At 42.9% G+C, this 25,242-nt stretch overlaps 1 protein-coding gene across 4 annotated transcripts in view; it reads right to left on the bottom strand.

Moving 5' to 3' along the window:
• LOC132785889 (lachesin) overlaps positions 1 to 25,242 on the bottom strand; it is a 131,308-nt gene that overhangs the window by 36,520 nt on the left and 69,546 nt on the right. For all 4 annotated transcript variants that reach the window (XM_060792193.1, XM_060792194.1, XM_060792191.1 and 1 more), the window contains exon 4: positions 775 to 888. In XM_060792193.1, the coding sequence (XP_060648176.1) occupies positions 775 to 888 (114 nt within the window). The remainder of the gene's footprint in view (positions 1 to 774; positions 889 to 25,242) is intronic.

Below are 25,242 nucleotides of genomic sequence, written 5' to 3'. Positions count from 1 at the left end.
CATGCTGCTTCTAATAAACGGATGATGTGACCACAACCACTTACAAGTTTATATTTATACACACACACACACACGCTCTGATGTCGCACATATATATATATATATATATATGTATCTTGCAGATATACATATGTAAAACTTGCAGATACTTTTAGCATGCAGTGTTTGGGTCAGAGGTTTTATGTAGCATTTTGTATGGCATAAAAAGCAACTTGACCAAGATGTCCGAGACGACCAATTCCGTTGTCCTTATATTGTACGCGGAGCGCTGTTGCTTACGCTAAATCCTTGTTATGTACAAATAATCTCGCACACACGACCGCATTTAAATTGAAAAACGTACATGCCACATGCCACCAACATTTGAGTGAGAGTGAGTGAGAGGGCAAGAAAAAAAACAAAGAATACGGGACGAAAGAAACAAAAACTCCATTTCGTCTGACCATATCTTGGACACATGAGTGTAATATGCCTGTCAACTGCTCAACCCATGGGCATTGGCATTTGTGGTGGACACGGACATGGAGATGGATTTGGACGTGAGTATGTGGGTGTGTGTGTGTATGTGTGTGTGAGTGTGTGGTTCGGCTAGATCCTGGATTAATGTATAGTTGCGGTCAGTTGGCCGGCATCACATGGTGTAGGGTTAATTATACATATGCATGAGTATGCTCTGACCGCAAAATGTGAATGCCAACTGAGTTATAAGGCATAACAGCCCACAAACATATATAAATATCATGTGCAACTTATATATTCTCGTATTCCACTCACCCGTATTGGCCACTTCGCAGGGCAGCACTATTATGTCTCCGGCAATGAATTTGAATGTCTCCGAACGTGATATGAACATCGGCTCGTGCTTGGTCATAAGACCCTGGGCGGATGCTGTAAGTTAAGGTTAAAGAAATGCAAATATTAAATATGAAATTCCTTCTCGGTTTAAAATATCAACTAAATTACTCAAAATATTATTACTACAAACACGCACACACACATCCACACGTCACGCACTTTACTTTTATGGCCATCAGCATAAACCATCATCATCATCGTCATCATCATGATGAAAGTGTGTGTACGGCTAATTGGTTTAGGGCATTTGAGAAAATTTGTCAAATGTTGCAAAGTTCATAAAGTGCATTTTATTATGCCCAGCTAATGAAAGTTGTCAAATTTGCGTTTTGGACAGACAGCTCAGACAAGATAACAGAATCCAATGTGTGTGATATGCTGCTGCCCTAACATTGTGATGTCCTCTCAATGCTCTGCGTATATCCTTGTCCTTAGGCAAACCAAGTAGCCGGAGCGGAGCGATTACTCAGAAATAATTTAGTGCATTGGCTGTTGATTTGCCAATCAATTTTAAATGTCAATTTGCATAATGCATGAGTGGAAGTGTGTCCATGTGAGCATATGTGTTTGTGTGTGTGTGTGTATTTTCATTTAAAATGCCTCAGCTCCAAAAACAGTGAGTAAAAGTGTTAAAATGCACTTAAATATTAATACTTTTTGGATTGATGTTTGAGTCTCTGTTTGGGGATTTCATTCGCCTTAATTCAATTGTGCAGGTTTATTTAAGCACTTAAATTATATTCCGCTTGATATGATTTTATCGTAATTCACAGTTTGTGTTTCATTTTGATTTTTGGACTTTTGCAATTAAGCGTATTATTATTAGCAAATCAGCTTTGAAATGTCTGACTTGCATCATCGTTTGTAGCACTTTCTGCTGAAGTCCAGCAAATACAATAGCGGAAACGAACATATCCGGTTACAGGCATTGCGACAGCAGCTGAGGTTTGGGGCCAGGCCCAAAGTAATCGATTGCTTTTCGTATGACACTGCAAAATGAGCGGACGAGACTGGGCGCACTTCCGCACGCAAACAACAACAGCAACAGAACATCGACACAAGAAAAAAAAGCCATCAGAGAGGTCCTCGAACATCAGCAAAAGCAGCAACAACAAAGTGCGTATAAATAAAATGCCAAGCTTTGCCTGCTGGCCAAGAGCAACAGCAACAGCAGCAGCAGCAACAATGGCAACAACAATGGCCGAGCAGTGATGGCAAACAATTTAATACGTTTAAGCGAATGTGTCAACAGGCCAAGCTGGCTTGAGCCCTGGGCCAAGAGCAAAGAGCAGAGTGAGAGAGCGAGAGCCAGAGCCAGAGACAGAGTGGAGCAAACGATTCGATGGCTTGGCAAACGACGAATGTCCAAGCACTTTTGACACTAGCACAAGACGTGGACTTCGAGCTGCTGCTGCTGGTCGAGAGTGAGGCTGATGGCTGGAGCTGGAATTGATTCGATTACGCTGCGGGCACAATAATGAAGTGTCAAATGTTGTATTTATCTGCTGCGAAAACATTCGTGAAGAGTGAATAGTGAAAAAAGGCAAAGAACGAGGAGGAGGAGACGGAGGGAAAGAGAACGAAAAGGAAAGTACGAGTAGGAACACAAGTAGGTAAGCAAAAGTCGCTAGGGCTCACTTGAGGCCCATGACATGACTTGGCTCTCGACCCTCAATGCCATGTTTCCGGCATTTTATTTGATTTCGCAAGCCTGTGCTTCTGATTCGGATTCTGATTCTTTTCCCGTGCGCTCCTTCCTTCCCAAAAGTCGCCTATTTGTGTTTTGTTTTCCCCTGTTTTTTCTGCCCCCATTTTGCCATCGACTTTGTATACAGCACGGCAGTAAATATAATTTCTTTTGTATCTGCTGCGCCTCAGTGCGGCTGTCAGTTGTTGTCCTTGCTCGTTGCTTGTGACAATATTTTCGCAAGGATAAAGGCGTTGGCAGCACGTGCCTGTGCCTGTGCCTGGCTCCTGAGTCTGGTTCTGATTCTGCCTGCTGAACTGTTGTGCCCCTGACTCTAGCGCTGCGCTTCTTCGTCTGTCAATCGAATCCTTGATGCGGATAATAACGAAATAATGTCAGCTAAAGAAACTTATTTCTGATGGCGTCTTTTGCTTTTGATGTTGGCCTTAGAAGGGTTTCCGGCCAAAGCGTCTTCCTCTCTCCACTCCACTCTACTCTGCTTCTGTTTCTGTTTCGCCCTCTCTGCAACACTCGACTGCTAATAACCCAAATGACTTTCTGTCACTTGGGTCCTGGATACATGCCGACGACAAAAATGAAGCACAAGTGGGAGACAGACGCCAAGCCGCCAGACGACAGCCGCCTGCCACATCAGAGACTCACTAATTGGACTTCCGTGCATATGTCTCCAGCAGATGGTTATATTTATTATCCTGTTAGATTCTGATCATCTCAGCATATTCTGTTGTTAACCAAATCGCTGTTCGGCTTGTCGATGAACTTTTTAGGGCGTTTGCTTCTTTAATTATTTTGCCAACTATAATGAAGCATGCAAACTTCTTCTTCTAGGCTGATTAATTACTTCATGTGTTAAAAGTTTTCATTTTTCAATTTCATATTTGACTCCCCCAAAAGTCGAAGCAGAAACTTTGTGTTTTAATTCTTAATAAATCATAATGAAGATTTTGTATGTGAGTAAATTAATACTAGAGTGCTTTTATAATGACTTAAATTGTTATTGAAAAATTGAACTGAATTAAATTGCAGATTAAATTGAAATTGAAATGGTAATTTGAACAGGTCTGCTGAAGTCATCATTTGACTTTAGACATTTACACTTGTTTCTTCTTTGAAATTCGTTTTAATACACATCTCTGTCCATCTATCCATCGACTGGATAAATCTAAAACACAAAACTCGATATTCAAAGTTGGGCGAACAGTTTCTCAGTTTTTCATGCCACGTGTACGAATTCGTAGTTTATTTTACATTTTTGGAATTGAACTCGATTTTATGCTCTTTCCAAATGTGCGTGTGCGTGTGTGTGTTTGTGTGTGAGTATATGAATTGACTATTCAATTTTAATTTTCAAGTTGAGTGCATTGGCCAGGAGTTGGAGCTTGGACTGTGACTGTGACCGGACCTAGTCGAGTTTTTTGTTTTTTGCGGTTTGATATTCAAAGTTTTTCCATTAAAGTTATTCACAGAGAATAAGAAAACTTTTGGCACACTCGCACACACAGACACACACTAACACATAGATACAATATACTCATACAATTGCAAATATTCAATTTGAGTAGGAAATTATCAAACAAGTTTTTTTTGTATTTTTATGTGCACCTCAGCAGTTATTTGGTTTGCTTTGCGCGCTGACCTTCATGAAATTGAAATAGCACGTGGTTGCAATGCCCCGCCCCGCCTCCACCTCTACCTCAGCGTCGCGTTTGCAAAGTGAAAAGTGCGGGCACGGGGAAATTGAAACATTTTTAAGCACGCAAAGTACATAAAATATGAAAATGCTTGCAATTGTAGTTGCAGTTGCAGTTGCCTCGTAGCAGCTGCAAGCACGACTTCACTTCTACTTCCACTCGGGGCACCTGCTGTGTGCTCCGTGTACCTGTGTGTGTGCCTCCTTAGTGTAACATGGAAAACAAGACCAAGGCTAGTATCATCATCAAGAGACTGAGTCAGAGTCGTCGAGTGAAGCAGCTGGCTGAGCATTTGCCTTTCGGCATACTTTCGCAATGGCAAAATGGGGCATAGCATGAAGAGGATTGAAAGTGTGCGTGTGTGTGTGTTTGTGTGTGTTGGATTCGGGTTGCGATTCTGCTTTTGGGTTTTTCAAGGAGTATGCTGCAAGGCAGCAGCAACAGAAAAATTTCATTAAACGCCGCAGCGAGTTGAGAAACTAACTAAAAGCATGGAAAACTTTAATCCACGCACATTTGCAAAAGACGCCCGCTCCCACTCTCTCCCTCGTTCTCTTGGTAGTAGAATAAAAAAGAAGACGCTCAAAAGTATGCTACGAAAAAATGTGCAGCGCAAGTTTATCTCATGCCACTTGGAAAACCAACACGTAATTTCTTTTGAGTGGCCACTTACCTCGCTTTACTCTCCACTTCAACCTCTCTGTCACTCTGTTTCGCTCTCTCTCTCTCGGACTCTCTCGATATCTGGCATCCTGCTCGTTGGCAACCCGTTCTTGACTAGTTGGCTTGCGCAAATGGGCAATGCCCCAGACGGCTGCATAAATCTCCCATAATTCGGGCAGTCGAAACTCGACGAAAAAGAAGAAAACTGCATCAACTATTAAAGCGGGCAGTCAGTGGAAGGCATTGGCTGGCGAACGACAGGAAAATGAGCCACCAAATGCAGCGGAATCAAGGATTACCTCCTCCTCTTCCTTCTCCTCCTGCCACACACATACGCAAACACTCTCAAACTTCCCATACACACACACACATGCACTTGTGCATGCTTTCAAACTGCTTTTCCGGCATGCCAGCAGCAAGCGAAATTGAGTGAAAGCCAAAGTTTGTTGTTGCAACTTTACGTGCAGCAGCGGACAGGAGAGGAGTGAAACGACAAGTTCACCAGTTCTTGCCACCTCAGCGCCTTGCCACCGCAAACGCCCACCAAACCGACAATGCCACGCCCACGCCCATTTCCGCCACATGCTAAAACAATCTTAAAAGTTAGCGGGAAAACAATGTGATTGCAAGTGAAATATTCATGAGGTGTACTTCAGACTTGCAACTTGGCGAGCCGTAGACAACGCCAATGCAACTGCAACAGTAACACAGCGAAAGCTGAAATAACAACAAGAACAACAACAACAAATGGCAAAAACCAAAGGTGTTTGTGTGCTTACCCTTCGGTTTTTGTGGGTGGTGGTGGCGAGTGGAGGAGGAAAGCTGCGCTGAGAATCGCTAATTTCAGTGCACGAGTAAAGCAACAGCAAAAAGAAAAAAGAAAAAGGAAAAAAAACGAGCGAACGCTAAATTGATAGTAAACTGAGTTGCCCTACAACTAGTTACTAGTATATGGCCGAAAGTCGAGCTCACATGTGGGTCATAAAATCTGAAGTTATGTGTGTTGAAAATAGTTGTTGGCCAGCAGCTGTCGGAAATTTGTTTGGCAGTGTAGCTGCGGTTTAACCAGCGTGTTCGCTGTTCGTTATATTCGCTGTGTTCGCTGCTGAAAATCAATAAAAGTTTTTGCATGGCTTTTTGAATAAATTGCACATATTTCTTGCTCTCATCATTTTATTTTTATCTTTTTCTTTTTGTACTGTACACCGTGACTAGCGTTTAACATGTTACGCATACGCACTGATGAGCAGGCAGAACAACCGCTCGCTCCTAGCTCTCCTAACTCCCAAACTTCAGCTGTAGCTAACACAAAACTGAAGCGAACAAATGGCCAGACAACACACAAATGCAATGTGTCACCTTTATGGCGACAGGAAAATGAAATCACGTTGTCCCTCACGTGACAAATGTAATGATAGATGTGTATGTGTTGTACTCTATGTGTGTGTGTGTGTGCGTTTGTCCGTTTGTTGTAGGAGCCTCAGGAACAAGCACGTGCCACGCCGTAGACGCCAGTGACGACAACACGTAGCGAGATGCGCATTAAATTGTGAAAAATGGAATTTCGTCCAAATCAAAAGCGTATTACACAAGCCCAAAATAAGTGAGACGCAATGGCGCAAAGTTTCTTCTTTTTCATTTCCATTTTCATTTTGTACGTTCGTTTGTGTTGTGTGTGGGGATGGGGCTTTCTACGTGCAAAACAAATCAATGTCAATGCCGGAACGACCTCCGCATATGGCGTGCATGTATAACAATGTCGAGGAGAACGGTGTTTAACTGTCGCCAAGTGATTGACTTGGGCAGTTCAACGCACCGGGGGCACAACCCCAGTCACCATTCGCCAGTCGCCAGTCAGAGAAGTCAGTGGAGTCCCAGTCCCAATCGTTATCCCATTTCCATTTCCCAGAGCCCAGCGCATGAATATCTCAAAGCATATTTATTGACTTGTCGACGCCTTTGCTTTTGCCCTGCCCTTTGACCCGACTCATAAGCTGTCAGGGCATCCTTTGCCTCATCATACAAGTGTTACACTCAGCCTGGCTACGGCATTTGACTGCCTGCTCGTGCATTAGTCAAAGGTTATGCTGGCTGACTTTAGGCGCGATATAGACGCCGACGCCGAAGCCGACGGCGACGTCGTCGCGGATGCGAATGCGGATGCGGACTTTGGCGACGGCTCACGCCTTCAACATTTTTCACACTCAATTGCCTGGCAACCTTTTCACAGGATCACGCGTCACAGCGTACCGCCACCCACCGCCAATCGCATTTCCACCCACCAACACAGACCAGTTATCCTGCCAGCCTGTTAGCCTGCCAGCCAGCGAGTCAACCAGCCATCCAGTCAGTTAGCTACTTAACGTATGTGTTGCATACAACACGACGCGCGGCAACAGCACTCGAGTGCCTGCCACCGTCGCACGTTGTTCGCCCCCTCCCTCCACCCCTTTTTTCTGTGTGTGGCACTGCCTCAAAGCAAGCATACTCACTCACACACGTTTGCTTGAATGTGTGTGTCAAGGACATTGGCTGAGCCTGAAGTGCTTTTAGGCAGCGATTTTAGTTTCCTTTTTCGCCAGTTGCGATGCCTTTTTCGTGCGCCTTTTGTGCAGCGACTTATGTTGAAATTGTATTTTTCTTTATTTTTTTGTTGCTCTTTGTTTTGATTGTTGTTGCCGCTTTCGGTGACATTTTTATTCACTCCATGCGAAAGTGAAGGAGCGCATGTGTGTGTGTCAGTGTGTGTGTGTGCCTGCATATCAGATTAGCGCATATATCATACATAATGGTTACCAAATGACGGCAATGATTTCAATTTCGCGATAAAAGAAAAAAGCCCCCAACCAACCAAAGGGAGTGAGCCTTGTCCTTGTCCTTGTCCTTACGATATCCAAACGAAACAAAAGCTTTAAGTCTATAATTTTTTGGGAGTTTTATTCTACCCGGAATTGAGTCATAAAAAAGAATGAAGGAATAGAACGAGTGCGAGTTCTGTCTTTACTTTGTCTGTTGTTTGGCTGAGTGCTGCATTATTAAGAGTTCATTTTTGCTACGTGCGACGGTGCGTATGAGTAATGTGCACACGTTTTACATTTGTTTCGCTGATGCTGTGGAACTTTGTTTCCTGCAAGTCAGCTGCAGAATCCGCAAACCAGAAACAGAGAAACAGAAAGCAACAAAACGATGAGTTCTCTTGCTCTCTTTTGGCCAGTGATTGACGATAATTGAGTGTCGCCAGCATGAGACATCAATCATGATGTCAGAATGGACAGCAGCATGTAAATTGCCAGCGATAAAAAGTGAAATTGAATTCGGCTAACAAAATGATGAAAATCTCACTGATAACTTATGCAGCAGTAGCAAACCGAGCTTAAATAAATTCTCCATCTCTATGCTACTATTTGCTTGCCATTTGAATATGCCAAGATATTTCCAACAATAATTTTATTTTCAGTCTTTCTCTCTTTCTGTGTTGAGATTAAATATTTGTGCGTATCAAATGACATTTTTGAGGCAGCGTCAAATGTAATCTACACAATTTGCGCCTCTGGAGCTGGGATGGAGTGCATGCGAAATAAGGTTAAAAATAAAGCTGCAAACTAATTTGCCAAGGCAAGAGAATTTTGCAAACTTTATTTGCAAATACTCTGCAACTCTTCTCTTTGTCTCTCTCCCTCTCCGTCTCTCTCTCTCTCTCTCTCTCTCTCTCTGTATATCTCTTTCACAGGCTGTGCAGGACTAGAGGGAATTGCAAAATAAATGTTGTAGGAGCAAAAATAAAAAAAAATCGACAAAAATTGTTGGAAGCCGCTGCATAAATGCCGGACTTGTGGCCCACAATTTTCTAGCTCTGACTCTGGTTATACCCGTTACCAATACAGTGGAAGGGTATTATAACTTTGTGTCTGCAGGAAATATATGTAAAAGGCAGAACGAGGCATCTCCTACCCTAGAAAGCGTATATTCTGGATCAGCCATTCTGATTCCTGAAAATTTGGCTACGATCAGAAACAAATTTTAGAAGCTTTTAAGAAATACTTTTGTATAACGATTCTTAGTGACTTTGATTAACAATCTGGTATATTTTACACTATGGTTTACTGTGAGTGTACTACTGCATAAATATACCAATTATTACATAAGGTTAGTTTAAGTATTTTGCAATATATTAATTCGGTATATTTTAAGAATAAACTCGCACAGTTTTGCTCTTATTCAAAATGGGTTGCGAGTATCTCACAGTCGAGCACACTCGACTGCAGCTTTCTTACATGTTTTTAGCTGTTGTTGTGAGCTCACAAATGCGTGTATGCAAATATCCATGCACTTGCGAGGTAAAAAAACATTGCTTGCACTTTTTACATGCAATCACAACCAAAAAAAAAGGAACTGCGAAAAAAAGGAAAAGGAACCAGCGAACAGGATAAGGGCAAGTCATGTGTGTGTGTGCGTGTGTGTGTTTGGTTGTGTGGCGCGCGGCTGGCAACGCTTTAGTTGGCACAGTTTTCAAGCAGTGTTCAAAACATGTTTGGCTGAGGGCAAAGGCAAAGTCTAACGAATGACATGAACACAGAAATGGGGAAGGGGATGAGGGGGGAGAGACAGAGGTTTCGGCCAGCAGGATTGCGTTCTGTGGCATGTTAATTAGGCAGCTTGTATGCAGATGAATACCTTTTCACACACAGAACGCCGCAACTACTCGTATTTACTTGCAACTTCGAGGCGTGTTTCATTGCATTAGTTGGGCTTGTCGAGTGAATGTGGTGTAAGTGTGTGTGGCGCGTAAAGTGTGGAAAAGCTGCGAAAAAGCAGCACAAAGAGAAACAAATCCGATTACGGAAACGGAATTGTGGACAAAATGTGTCTGTGTGAGTTTTGCATACACACACAGGAATGGAAAACAAATTCGAACAAATGCGAAACACGCAAAGGACACCGCGGCATAAGCGATACAAATATATTAATAGTAATACCTCTGTGTATGCAAGTCACTAACAATTAGAATCACTATCACAAAAGTCTTTGTTCGATTTGCTATTCACTGTTCACTGAACCGATCGATATGCCAAAGCAAGCGAACATTTCAAAAGCTGCTAGAGTGTGTGTGTGTGTGTGTGGCATGCAACTAACCACAAAGCACATAAGCAACCAGCTTGAATGTCGCTTGCTGACTTTGAGTTGAAATTAACCTTGTAATGCGACAGGGCAAACGTATGAAAACTCATCAAATTTTCCTCACTTAAGAGTTGAGTGCGAGGCAAATGGGCGGAAGTCGAAGAGGCAACATAACTACGACGACGAGTAGTCAACACAATACCGCATACAAATGCAGAAAAAAAAGGTATAAAAGAGAAGGATAGAGAGCGAAAGAGTGAGAGAGAAACTACACATGCGATGCTGCTGCGTGGAGTGATGAAATGAGATGCAAAGTGAGATAAGCAAACAAACAGCCTTGGTGTTAAATTTTAAGTGTTACAAGGACAACAAGCACATAGCACAACACACACACACGCACACCCACACGCACACCCACACGCACACCCATCTATTCCACTAACACATTCGCATTCAGTCAATGTCTGCGACTGAGACAGCGACAGCGACAGAGAGACGGAAGCCGCAAAACCCTGCGGCTGTCGCTTCGCTTCGCTCTGTTTCTGTTTCTGTTGCTGTTTCTCTTGATGCTTCTATGTGCCATTGCCACTATCAGTGTCTTCGTTTTGTCGCTGTATTAGTGTGAGTGTGTGGCTGAGTGTGTGTGTGTGCACATTGTAATTGTTTACTATTAAGTTAACGGCAACCGCAACAGCGGCAACAATCGTCGGCGACAGCGTCGGCTGACGCAGCTGCTAATGTTGCTGAGGTCGGTTTAAATTCTCGCAGAGTCCTTGCTATGGTTACCTTTGACACTAATACCCTTATCCTCACACACACACACACACACAGAATACATTTAACGACAACAAACTCGCAGTCGAAGAAGTATCTCATTATTGTAGGCGCCCACTAAGATTCCTAAGATGCTAGAGTTTATTGGCAATTTAATTGATTTCATTTACTTGCTGTATTTGACAGCGAAAGTGACAGAGCAAGGGAGAGAGAGAAAGAGAGATGGAGAGAGCAATTAAAGTGCTGGCTTGATAGTCACTTGGCGTAATTAAATGCGCGGCTTTTGTTGCATAATTAAATGGATGTCTTCGGGCTCGCTGACTGCGCTTTAAAGCGATATTTGTATTTATATTATCCGAATACGCATACGCCACGTGTGCCACGCATTAACATTTCGCCAACGGCAAACAGAGGCAGTGAATGCAGAAACACAATAAACAACAAGCTGCAACAGCCGTTGTTTACATATTTAATTTGGCACGACACGACACACCTTGCCCGCGGCACAACAGAAAGAGCAGCAAAAAAAAGGGTCAACATTGTGATGGCCGCCTTGGCACTGATTTCTTTCTATTAAAATTTTAGCTTACGACGACATGCCTATGCGTGATGTGGCCCACACTTAAGGGCTGAAAAGAAACTGATAAAAATGTCAACACACAATTGATTCTCGCACTTTTGGACCTGAACCTCTTTCGACTGGACTGGACTAGGCATAGGAAAAGGCAAAAAAAAAACTGGGACAACACTCAGCAACTGGGCATCACGTTTGTTGTTTGATTTTATTGAGCCACATTTTTTTGTTTCATCCTTCGGCAGGGTTCAGTTCTGTTTTCTGTTGTTTTTTATTTTTGCCCTGTGTTGGGCGTTGTTATTTAGACGACCCGAGCAGCAATTGTTTACAGCTTTTGGGCTTGATAGGAATTGGCTACATGCTTTGCATGAAATCACGTCGTCATCAGGCTGACATTACGAGTATGTCCATGGGATTAAAGCATCGAATTGGCACTTTCAATTTATCGCTCAAGTTGCAAAGTGTGATTTTTATTGATGCTCAAGTTTGTTTTTAAGACCGCCAGCAACAGCAAAAGCATCAGCATCAGCAGCAACATCAGAAAGTGCCGCAGAGTTTTGTTTGACTCTTAGGCTTTAGCTACTTACTAATACTTTTTATCAACTGTGTTAACTGTTAACTTTGTAGCTCCGTTGCTGTTGCTCCGTTTCGAAAATGTATGCAAATATTATGAGAGAGCAGCTGGAGCAGATGTCGCTGTAGATGGAAATGGAAGTAGAAGGCAATGCCTGGCGGAGCTGGCTGCGTCTGCAGTTTTCATTATCTCGAACCCAACTCAGTCCGGGCCTCGGCTTAAAACTTTATTTGCATAAGCTTTGAAAATAATATCAAATATTTTGCATTTAATTATCATGTTTATGCAGAGACGCAGAGAGGCAGAGCGAAGCGTTTTCTAACTTTCCACGCCCCAGCGACAACAACAGCGACGATACTGAGAAGTGGACAACAAAAGAACAATAGCAACAACAATTGAATGAATTTCACAGCAAATAAAAGTTTCACCTACATACACGAGTGTGTGTGTGTGTGTAAGGGTTGCAGGTGAGCGTTGCAAGTGCTCGTTGCCAGTGGCAATGGCGTTGGCGTCGGCGTTGGCAGTGTCAGATGGGCACGGTTGCCGCCTCCATGCCGCCAAACTTAATTGCAACGTAATACGTGGGTAAGTTTGTATATTTTTAGCGTCAATTAAGTTTCAGCTCTCAGATACTCTCTCTGCACAACTTGCTGTTGTTGAATCTCTGTTGTCGTGCGTGTTGTTGTTGTCGTTGTACCTATAGTTGTAGTTGCAGTGGTTGTTGTTGTTGTTGCCGTCTGTCGTTGTCGCAAGTTTTAAAGCAGATTCTCATTACGCGATTGTAAAAGTTTTAATGCTGTTCTTTTGTAAGTTGGCCTCTCGTTTCAGCGCTTGCCCCGCCATCCTGATCCAGACATCCTCTTGCCTTGTCAGCTCATTGTTTTTTTTTTTGTGTTTCTGCTGTTGCCAGTTGCCAGTTGCTGTTGCTGCCAGTTGCCAGCTGCCTGTTGCCAGTTGCTGTTATTGTTGCCTGATTTATGTGATAATTTCAGCTCGACTCGACTTCGACTCATATGCGTTCTGGGTTCCGGATGCGTGCAGGATATGAGCCACTTTTACAGCCATACATCGTAGTTGTTGCCGCTGCCGCTGCCGTTGTTGTTTATTTTGCGTGCGTCTTTTGGAGCTGCAACTTATTTTTATGTTTGCGCTACATGGCAGGAAGTAATCATCTTGATGGCTGTTAAAATTTATAGCGTATTTTGTCTCCCACCAGCGAATGCGCCCACGCACTCACCTCACTCTATCTGTCTCTGTCTCTGTCTCTGTCTCTGTCTCTTTCTTTTCCTTTCTGTCTCTGTAATGAACTACACGATTTTGACATTAAAGCTGACTGTGTGCCTAGCGAAGAGATGAAGGAACAATTGCTAAGCAAATTCACAGCCGCCGGTTGGCGACAAAACCAAACCAAATCGCATGTGGGCGTTGCCTTTCGGCAAAGGCGTGGCGCGTCTCTCTTCAAATCTCTGTGAGGCAGGTGTGAGAGGTATACGTATGTATGTGTGTGCCACAGACAGCTTAACACAGCCTTAATGCTGTTTAACTCAACTGTCGCTAACGCTTTTAACCTCAGGTTAAATTTTCAATTTGCTTTTACGCTCTTCACCCGTATTCCGGCTCAGACAAAACCCCAAACCGAGTTATACCAAACCGTATAAAACCAGACGACAACAGCGCTTTTATCTATTCACATGTGTGTGTGTACATATTTTATATATATGCATATAACATATATAGAGAAATGATTCTAGATGTGTATGTGTATGTGCATGTGTTTTACCAAATGCCTAGAGCATTAAGTGTGCCACAGCAAATTACTCGCAAGTTGCTGCTAGGAATATACTCTAGACAAGAGTTGAGTGAATCTAATAGAAGGAAAGGTATAGAAAACCAAATTCGTAGAATTTTATATTATTATTTTTTTAAGTACAAAGTGGCGTACTTGATATATTTAATGCTTCAAAATTCAACAGCAATAAAAATTGATCAACAAATATAATTTACCTATTTACTTAGTCGCAACTACTTCAGATTCTCTAAAGCACGCTCAATAAAATTGAATTATACGCATTTGTTTGATTTTCGAACAAATTATTAATTAATTTGGCAAATCCAATTAGGCATATTTTAATTGTTATGTTAGCATAACATTTCGGTCAATTGAAATAATGCTTAGCAGGATATTTTCGCCTTCGGTGCGTTGCTCATGTTTTGTATCGCTTTCGCTTGGCTGCTTTGAATTGGTTGTGTGTGGAAAGTCAAGACAGAAATGTTTGTCTGAAGGCACGTAGCCTGCGTTGGAGTCATGCACTTGACTTTGGACGGCAAAAATGTAAAATTAAATTAATTCTATTCAATTTTATTAGGTTTCGCCTAAGCGACGACAATGGCCCTGGCTACAAGGACATATTCACACACACACAAACTCAAACACACACAGAGACATACTTTAAGCATTTGGCTTGGCCTCAAAACTCAAAACTCGGATGAAAAGTGCTGCAAGTAAAGTTGCAAATTTCCCTTCAGTATGCGTGTGTGGGGTCCTTTATAATTCAATTTGCTGGCTGAAAGTTGTGCAAAAGTTGCCTTGCATATGGATGCCAATTAATATAGTCTAAGTGAAAGCGTATGCTTAATAAACTAAATACTAGTTTAGTTGCATAAAACTGTAGCAAAACTTTATTTGAACGCCAGCGATAATAAATTGTTCGCCAAGTCGATTATTTTCACTTCCGTTTCCGCTTCAACGAATAACGATGAATTAGTTGTTGTTGTTTAGCATTTCGATAATGAAAAATCATTAGCCAATTTGTTGAAAATTTGTTTAATTAAAGCTGATAAATATTGTTAAAGCTTTTGTCGAATATTTTCTATGGCAGCACAAACCAGAGAGAAAGAGAGAGAGACAGACGCAGAGGTTGAAAATGCCGGCGGCCAGTGCTTTTCTCACACAATTTTCACACAGCAGCTTGCTTTAATGCTGTAAATGACACGAAGTCACGTGTTAGAATTTGCGACTTTGGCGCTTGTTAACGGTTGCCGCTGTTAAGTAATGCCTAAAACGTATTCGGTGTATGCTGCAAAGTGACATTTAAGTCTTGCCAGCAGAAAACATTTCATAACACCGTCCATGTGGCACCTTCTGCTCCCCCAACTCCTCCTCATACAACTCCCCCTCCTCCCTCCTACTCGCTTGTCTTGTTCGCTTTGCGCTCTATCACTCGCCACATAGAAGTGTAGCTAAGTATGTGCAACAGCGGCCAATACAAAAGTCACTAAATCTCAAAAAGGAAAACCAATTACGGCCATTACCACATGTGGCAATTACAAGAAAAGCCCTTGGCCCTTGGCCCCCTCTTCGCTCCGCGCTCCTCACTCCACGCAGAGCACGCGTCGGAACAGCAAAGTCTCATTAGTTGGCCGCAAAACGAATGACGAAGGACGACGGACGCGCCACTTACAAAAGCCACAGTAGCCGAGACCGTCACTGAGACCAGAACAGACCCAAAGTAAAACTCCACACAGTCTTCACATGCGTGGACTCAACTCCTACGCATATATATGGATATGGATGGCTGGCAATGGTAATGACGCTTAGTATTATGGCAAAGATGATGGCCAAGCAGTTTACTCAGCTCTGCTGTTGCTGCTTTAATGGACGTCAGGTAAGTTTCAGCTGCAGCTAATGGAGCGACCCTCGCTTTCACTCACGCTCTCGCTTTGTTTTCTTGTGATGTGCTCAATCAATTTGAGGCTTTTGCTGTATTTTTGAGTGCACTTCACGTATTTTCATTAAAACGCTACGATATGCAAAGTAAATATATGAAAATATCAGATCATATACGCACACGCGGCGTATACGTAATATTTTTATAGAGCTGCCCGTTTTATGCGTGGGCAAATCATTTCGCTTCAATCGAAAAAAAAATCATTTATAAAAAATATGCATATATTACAATAACAGATGGCACAATTGTGCATACCCTGTAACAACTCAAAGCGAACAAGTGGCGTATTATGCCAAAAATGATTTGAGCTGCAATCAATTTCAATTTCACCGAAAGTGAATTCGACATTTCACGTTTATTTTTTTTTTTTTAATTGAATCCGAATTTTACATTTCTTTTGTTGCAGGGTAATCGGAGTGCGAATGCTTGTGTATAGCAAGAGTAGTTTTCACTTCAGCTTTTTGCAAAAATTTCATTTAGCGAATTGTTTGCTTGCAGCCGTAAATTTACGCTAGTAAAAAATTTAGTTGCACAAGGCCATTGAACGTGCGCGGCATGTGTGCGTGTTTACAGGAACAACATGAAAAATCAACAAAGGCGACATACAAATTTCATGATATTTCATAGTTTATGCACAGCCCCAGATGATCTATGTTATTCGTACACATACACAATACACAAGTGTGTGTGTGAGTGAGTGTGAGTGTGAGTGTTTGTGTGTTTGTGGCTCTCGTATTTCAGCACATGCAAAAAAGCCATTAACAATAGCATGGCATGGTTTATGTACGAAAACTTGGCTGTGGACCGCCTCGACATTGTCTCATTAGCATATTGCGTGGCGGACGCCTATTTGGGAATATCGATAAAGTTCGTTAAAAAGATTGAAATGTGCGATTTGAGGCGATTTACTCTCAGGAGCTTGCCAACAAGGGTTGTTCTGTTCCATTCCTCCTTCCTTTAGAGGGGAGCGAGGAGACGGACGCTGTTTTGACACTTGTCACCATTAAGCTAAGCAGCACCAACAAGCGAATATAGGGGAAGAGCACAGCACACAGCGTACAGCGAGCGAGAGTGAGTTGGAGTCTTTTTTGGGGTGACAATTTCCAGTAACAAACTCCCATTCTCATCCCAACATTCAGGAGGGGGCTTTAAACTCTGGCAAGCGGTTTGACATCGTTCGTTGTGATGCTTTTTAAGTCAGTTTAAGATTTTTGCAGCCAAGTGACAGCCACTGACAACGTACAAACGGGATCTGTGTATTGGGGGCACATGTCCTGCCATCACCTCATTCCACATCGCGTCGCATCGCATGGCGTTTCTCTCTCGTTTCTCTTAGTCATTTTGGTAGCTCGACGCGGATTACGTTTTTATCCTTGCGTCTCCCTGAAAACACTTTCACAGCCAATTTTATTATACGCGCGCATTTCGTTCCCTTTTGTGATGTTGTTGCTCCAGTTGTTGTTGTTGCTGTTGCTGTTGTTGTTGTTGTTATGTTGTGCATTTTTATGCCGCATATAAATAAATCTGTTAGTTGTGCATGTTTACGAGTTTTTAAGCCTGGTCTAAGCGGAGCCCAGGACAGTCAAAAAGAAAGGGGAGTGTTGCGACCATTCCCTTGACGTCGTGTGCATAAGCGTCAATTTTATGCATACTTCGTTGTGTAAATAGCGTAAAATGTTGTTGCAAAGCGTTGCAAAATGTATATAAAAGTGTGCGGAACAGCAACTGCTTTCGATTTATGCTAATCTCGCAATTTGAACTTGACGAAATACTTTTCTTTTCTTTATATATATTTTTTTTTTTTGGCAAGCACAGCATTTTGTATTCAGCCAGCTAGTGTCGAAGTAATTGACTATCCGAGGAGTGTTAGCAGCAGCGCGTCAATTGGTCAGCAATTCAAAGTTAAGCACCGGTCAACTATAACAACAGACGCGGCTGGCAACCTGAAACTGAATCTCATGAACCATCGACAGCTAAAGGTGCCGTATGATAGACAGCACGAAACGAGAGGAGGGCGAAGAGAGAGAGAGGGCGCCAACTGACTGGATGTGTATTTTATGCCCTGCACTTGAGTGCGTAATTTTATGAGGCGCTTTTCGCTTTTATTAGCAGCGCCGACAATAAACTGTTTATGTTTATTATTTGGTGATGACCTACGTGCAAAAGGGCGGTGCCAAAAAACTCAACAGCAAAGAGCCTAAATAGTGCCCGAGCACAAAATGAATCACTTACGGTCATTTGGCAGCAAGTCGTGGGCAAAAGGAGAGTGGGGGAGGGGAGTAGCAACAACTACAACTGCAGAAACAAACTGAACAACTTTTTGCAGAGAGCATTCGGAAATGTCTGGCATCGGTTTGAGTAGTAAAACAGGAAAGAGCGCCCGTGGGTAGACTACGTAAATTACAAATTAGCAATCACACTAAAACTGCAGGAGGTCAGCGGGGGATACAGAGACAGAGAGAGAAAGAGCGAAAGAGAGAGAGGTTGGCAATAAATTGGCTGAGCGAAAGGCGGCCAAAAACGAAAACTTTTCATATTCAAAGCGTCAACTCATTAAACTGCTGTCTGAAGCTACACAGACCCAACTGGCATCAAATGAAGCACGCAAAACAAATCAAAGTCGCAGCACAGAATCGTGCCACACACACACACACACGTAAATACAGCATCCCACATATACACATTCACACACACACACTCACACACACGCAGGCAGTGCGAGGTGTAATCGCTGTCGGAAACGGATGCGTGTGCGTTGAGCAATTTGAAAACGGAAATCAAAAATTGACCTTAAGCCCCCCCACAACACGCTCAATGGGCCAAAAGGATGGAGCAGAAGGCGAGTGCGGTGTCGAAGGCGGGGAAGGGAGAGGCCAACGGGGCAAACGGCAAAAGCAGTTAGACGAGTCTGGGCCATTAAATCGACACCTAGTACGGATAGCCGAGCGAAATGAAGTATAAAAGTAGCAGAATAATAAAAATTTATTGAGAAATAAAAAACAATTTAATTTATTAGTATTTAGTGTAAAAGGAAATAATCGATGTTATAAATTTTTGATGCCAGGCCAAGCAGCTACGCTCTGGCCCTCCTTTCCTACCTCTCTGCACATGCCAAGTGAGGTTCATGCATGTGTGAACGCGTCTGTGTTTGTGAGTGTGTGTGTGTGAAGGAGTGGGAGCACAGTTAAAAGGCACATCGAAAACAAATGAATTGGAATACTCGAACGTTGGCAGCTCACCACCAAAATAAAGCGGATATGCTGCCGGAAACAAGTATGTGAATCAATGTGCGAGTGTGTTCGTATGTCAGTATCCGTGTGTGTGTGTGTGTGTGCAGGCGGCAAGTACGTGTCTATTTGTGTGAGTTAGTGTTTTAGAAATTCGGGCTCGGATGTTAAGTTCAATCGCTTATCAAGTGTGTAGATCTTACTTATGAGTTTTACGGCCAAGCCAGGCCACAAAGCCCAGAGCCAGAGACCGAGCGAGAGACTGCAAAAGCTAAGGAAAAATCAAAAGGAAAAGCCAAGGCAAAGCAAGGCAAGCAGCAGTAAAGTAAAGTGAAGTAAAAAGGAAAGGCCAAATTTGTTGGCTGTCGGAGGCCCGGATAATTTAATTTATTGTTTTCTCTGTTAAATGATGCTCAAGAGTATAATTCGCCATCCAGCCAGCCAGCAGAGAAACGAACGCAACGCGACTAATGTGCGCACAAATTGCCCAACAACGACAACGACGACGACGACGAGCCGGATATCGACCAGTCTATGACCTTTGATGCGTGCAAGGATGTTTGCATCAGGCCGACAGCTCTAGCTGCCAACAATGCCTGACAGAATGCCCGACTGTCTAACTGACTAACTGGCTGACTGACTAGCTGGCTCGTTGACAGCAGTTGCTGGCGCATAAAGCAAAGTACTCAAGCTGATGGGCTTTAAAAACCGCACACTGACTAACTATATATGACGACGATGCATGCGCACCAAATATGCAAATGTTGTTTTCCCCGAAAAACTCGACGTGAGCGCGCACTGAGCGAAAACAATGCACATTTTAATTTTAGCCTAGTTTGTAGCCACAAAACAAGGCACAGCAAGCAGCAACAACTCAAACAAGCAACAGCAGCAGTGACGTCGACAGGACTGCAGGATATGTGCCAATAAAAAGTTTGGCAAACAAAGTTGGCGTCACAAAACTGTAACTGCAACTGCACCGGAACGGCAACACACTGCGGCGTGAGAATCGCAAAAATTAGTGGCCTCGTATCTTAGCGTGCCACACACACACACACACAAAATCCGCACGTTTTTCGTCGGAAAGCCAACCTGATTTTCAACTCCAACTCGAACTCGAGCAGAAGCACGAGCCAGCCTTAAATAACCGACTTAATTAAACTTAATTTGTATGCTTTACTTTCAAACTGAGTTTAAATTGCAAGACGACTGCTGAATTGTCAGAAAATTTCAAACTGTCGCCGACAGTCGAAAGCGGGTGAGGAAAGAGAGGTGGAGAGGGGGGAGAGCACGGAAGTTACACATAAACGCTACATAAATAATGCAATTTATGTGAACCGCATAAAGAAATGTGCTGTGCCAGACACTAAGGCACTTGTAATATGCATGTCTCTTTATATGTATGCAGTTCTTTCTTTCTCTTTTTTTTTGCTCAACCTCCAAAAGAAGACGAAGCAGCTTAGCGCTTTGTGGCACTTCAGCTTTGGGCTGCCTCAAAGCCAACGAACTGGCAAAGAAAACTGTGCTGCACTCTTGCCCTTGCATAAATCTGGCACACACACACTCTCACAAAAAAATCACAGCGCACTTTGTGCCCCAAAAAGTAGGCAACAAAAAATATTAAAGCAAATTGCGCAAAAGTGCAAGTGCCAGGCATGAGATTTAAGCAGCTTTCTGATTGCTTAAATTGGCAGCCAACCAACAGACGTATACACATATAAGAATCTGTTTATTTGTATGGAAATTAATCGTCAGGCGAAAGTCATGTCGAGTCGTGCCCAGTAAACTAACAATGTGTTTAATGCCTTCCACTTTCGTATTAAAATGAAAAAAATATACATTCGTCTATAATTTCATTTCCGTGTTTTTATTTATTTTTATTTTGGTTATTTCCGCCTTTGATGATAAAGAACAGAGCCAGAGCCACGGCCATAGCTAGGAGTCTGAAGTTCGTTGGGCTTGGCCAGTCGTTGGATTTTATGCAGACATGCCCACGCATTTTAATTAAGAAATTAAATTAAATACAAACTGATGCGTAACAGATTCCTCGTTACTAATTAAAATTCAATTTCTTGCCATTAAAATGAGCTGCGGCGACGACAAGAGCCAGGCCAGCAAAGCAACAACACAACAGCAGTAACAACAACAACAACAGCAGCTGCTACAGCGTCAATTACAAGCGAAAACCCTTCGCACCGGATACACAGAACACAACAGTAATAGCTGGCGCAATTGAGGCGTGGCCACGCCCATTTCCCACACAGAGACGGCAAATTAAGCACGCAAAATTAATACGCAATAAAAAAGCAATAATAAAAGCCAAGTCGACTCGACTCAAGGCGCAACCACCGAGATACGAAACAAAACGAAATAACTGAAAACAATTTGTAGTCGCTCAGCTCAGCTCGGCGCACTCTTAACTTTTATGTGAGTAATGCCATTGCCAACAACAATGGCTGTTGTTCTTTCTATTTTAAATTGAATTCAAAAAGAAAGCGCTGAAAGCGTAAGTAGACGAAAAAAATCAAATAATTTGTTAATGGCCAGCAAATTGATAATGTGGCAAGCTTGTGCTGAAAATTTCCTAATTAAAATTTTGATATTGAAGCAGACGTTTGATTGATTCTCTTCAAGTTTTGCCAGCTCACAATACGCTGGCAAAGTTCTTGAAGCCTCTTCTTCCGCTGCTGTTGTTGGTCTTGTTGTTAACCGAGAGTTGCGGTTAAGTGGATGCCGGGCGTGGCTTAGCCAGCCTTTCTGATAGGCAACGCAACAATGGCAGCGCGGCAGCTGAAGGCAGCAAAAGCTGGGCAAAAGCCGACAGCAGTCAGGCAGCTTGAAAGACAAACAAAAGCTACAAAATACTTGACGCAACTATGCCGAGGATGTTGCTATGAGCACCCTGTATGCCCTAGCCCCTTTACCCTTTCCGTTTTTTTTTTTTTTGCGCTGTTCTCAGCTTCCAGCCCCTTTGGCCATTTTAACGCAGCAACATTGTTCGCCATTTACCAGACTAAACGGCATAACAAAGCAAAACATCAACGGTGGTTGAGCAAGGAGTAGGGGTAGTATTTCAGTCGGATGGGTGAGGTGGGGGGTAGGTGCACAGACGTGCAAAAGGGGTAACAAATTACTTAAGAAAACTGTTGTTGGCTTATTGGATTAGGTAGCCGAGTAAAGCAAAAAAAGAGGCGACCGAAAAGCGTTTCAGATCTTTCAACGCACAATTACCAGCGGCTCTTTTATAATTTCTACAGCATCCGAGAGCATCCGGGCTGCAGGCCAGCCATCAAATGCGGACATCTCTTTCTCTGTGTAGTATCCTTAAAGCGGACGAGCGCATATTTTTAAGTTCCTAGAGTTTCAGCCAATTGTTTTTTTTCTCTGTTGAGTTTTGAGCCGAAATATTTTCCCAGCCACGCTCAGTTTGTTTCTTTCGATTTTTTTTTTTTTTTTTTTTTTTTTTTGTATCCCATTGGTGGTTTTTATTGTTTGGACCACGTCAAGTTGCGAGTAGTATTTGTTTTGCAGCTGCCCCTCGAAGCTCACTCGCTCTCTGTCTATAACCATTGGTCGTTTTTGCCAGTTTTTGGTAGCGCTTTAGACCAAACGTCGCATTCACCCCTGAGGCCTGTTTGGCGTATTGTTACACAATTTTGTTGAAATTTATTTACAGAGTTTATGCCACACAGAATCAACATTGAAGTTGGCACAATGGCAACAAGCACAGCATTCACCACAAAAAACGAAAAGTAAAAACAAAATCAACAGCATCCAGAGCATTGAGACCAAAGACCAATATCGAACCAAAACACTGCGCCAAGTTGTGCTTCTAAATTTCTATCCCCAGTGCATGAAAGTTGTCTCTTGCCCCCTGCCACATGCCACGTGCTTTGTATGCTAAACAGCAGTCAGCAGTCGACAGTACGATGGTAGAGCAGAGGCTCGGGGTCACAAGCTGGGTCAGAGTTGGGTGTAGCATAAAGCACAAACAAGATAATAAGTTCATAAGTATTATTTGCTACATAATCTCGTCCGCTGCTTTTGCTGCCCCACTTCAGTATCTATCGTGCAGTCGATTTGATTTCAAAATTTGCAGCAAACTTGAAATCGTGTCAAAGTTTTTCAGAGTTTCCTAAGCACAGCATAAAGTTGTTTAGAGGATTGGCAAAGGATATCGCTGGACATTCAAAGTTAATTGGTTAGATTTGCAGCTGAGCTGCAGCTCTTACTTTTACTCTCGCTCTTTCTCTATTCAAATAAGCATTGATCTTTCGCTTGAGTCCAAAGTCAGAAAGTGGCTTAGCAGCTTCTGATGAAATCTTCATAACTCATAAGCATACAAAAACTTGTTATGAAACTGGTCGCAGAGCAAAAGGGTCGAAGAGATTGCCTGCAGCAGTCTCGCTCCATTTGCCTCGCTGTGTTGTAGTGTAAACTTGGCTCCTTTGGCTAATTAATCACGCCAAGTTAAGTAAACAGCAGCTGGCTGTTTAGTGCAACTGCTGCTAATAGCATTTCGTACTTTCGCTTGCCAACCGTCGAGTCGGCCAGCCAGCTAGCCAACTAGCCAGCTTGTAGTTGGCTTTGCCAACTTGGCCAACTTGTTCCAGTGAGTGGGCCGAGGGAAACTTTGACTGCAAACGCTTCTAAGTGCGATTTATGAGTGCCACTGTGAGTGCAAAAGTGCGAGTTGTGCACTGTGGCAAACTGAACTGAAATTTGTTTACAACTTAGGCGTTAATTGACACAACCACAGCCGCAGTTGCCGCACAAGGAAACCCCAAGGACAACAGGACAACGCAGGGCCCCAAAACAAAAGTGCAACAAAAAACACACAAAACCAAACAAAAGGCGGGCCAAGAGCGAAACTTGCTAACACAATTGGCTGCCTCAAAATGCAAGCAGAGTAAAAGCAACAATTTTGCATTTCAAACCGAGACCTCAATGAAAAGTTTTCGAATGAAATTCAACACCTTCGCCAAGGTTGTTTTTACACTTTTTAAATACTTTTAATAAGCTCGACAGTTGCATCAGTTTCAATTTCTGCTTTCAAATCAGCACTTAATGAGACTTTGTACAGGTTCAATGTTGCACCCCAACCCAGTTCCCCTCTTCCCATTCTTTGAGTATAAAAAAACACGTAAATCCTTTGGAGCGTAGTAAATCAATGTCGCAATAATCCGCACATAAGGCACTTTATCAATCAATGCAGAAAGGATTTAGTCCAAGTTTCTTTTATGTCAACGCCTCGTCGAGGGAATGTCTCACTCACCACTCTCTGAACTCTCTCTCTCTCCCGTTTCTCTCCTCTCGACTATGACAAAGCACAATCAAACTCACATACGAACGTGGCGCGTAAAGTAATAAGCGGTAAAACAAAGTAAGACTAAATAATACAGTAAATCACAAGCTAATGCCTCACACACACTCGCACACACACACACAGAGGCTTGGCAAGGCATTGAAGCAATCAAATTAAATCCCAATCGCACACTTAGATAGACATAGACGGGGAACTTGGGTAAAGCGACAAACGGCGATAAAGCGTTATGGTTCATTAGGCCCATCGAGTGCGAGGCGAAGCCGGTTGTAGACAACACAGCAACAACACAGCAACAATACAGCAACAAGGAATGACAACGACAACAACAAAGCATTGAGCACTGAGTTTACAGTCAATGTGTGTATATATCATGTGCCGCGAATCCTGTGACATTCGCCTACACACTACACTTACGCTCAGTCATCGTGAGGGTAGCAGCTGGAAGAGCAGCGGAGAGTGTCAAGGGGATTAGGGGTAGTTGCACATTTCCAACACTTAATGTCAATATCATTAAGTGTGCACCCATATGCTAAGATGGGATATCAAGCGAACCCACCACCACTTCAACTCACTGCAATTGTCACCCAATTGCAATGTGTTCCGCATTCGCATCCGCATCCTCGTCATCCTCGCCATTCGCATCCTCAGCCTAAACTGTCAGCGCTTGACACTTGGCAAATATTTGCTGCAGCAAATTGCTAAGCTAAACATGGGTTCGGCGGGTTCGCCGGGTTTTGGTACAACACAAGCATGAATAAATAAAACCATGCCGACTATTTGACAAATCTGCTGCAATTGACCATTCATTGTGTGTGAGCGCTGAAGCGCTGCTGTCGCAATTTCGTATGCCAGGTCATGCCTCATTAAAGGCTTGAGGCAGCAGCACGAAATTCGACACCTGCGTGCCAAATTAATGCAATGAAAATGTACCAAAAAAAAAACAAAAAATGGGAAACTTTTATGAATGAGTTAAAAAAGAGTTTTGGCCGCCAACAAGGTTTTTG

This window comes from Drosophila nasuta, chromosome 2R (assembly GCF_023558535.2).
Source record: "Drosophila nasuta strain 15112-1781.00 chromosome 2R, ASM2355853v1, whole genome shotgun sequence".
NCBI lineage: Eukaryota > Metazoa > Arthropoda > Insecta > Diptera > Drosophilidae > Drosophila > Drosophila nasuta.
Note: the sequence above shows the minus strand (reverse complement) of the source record. Positions and strands in the feature narration are given on the sequence as shown.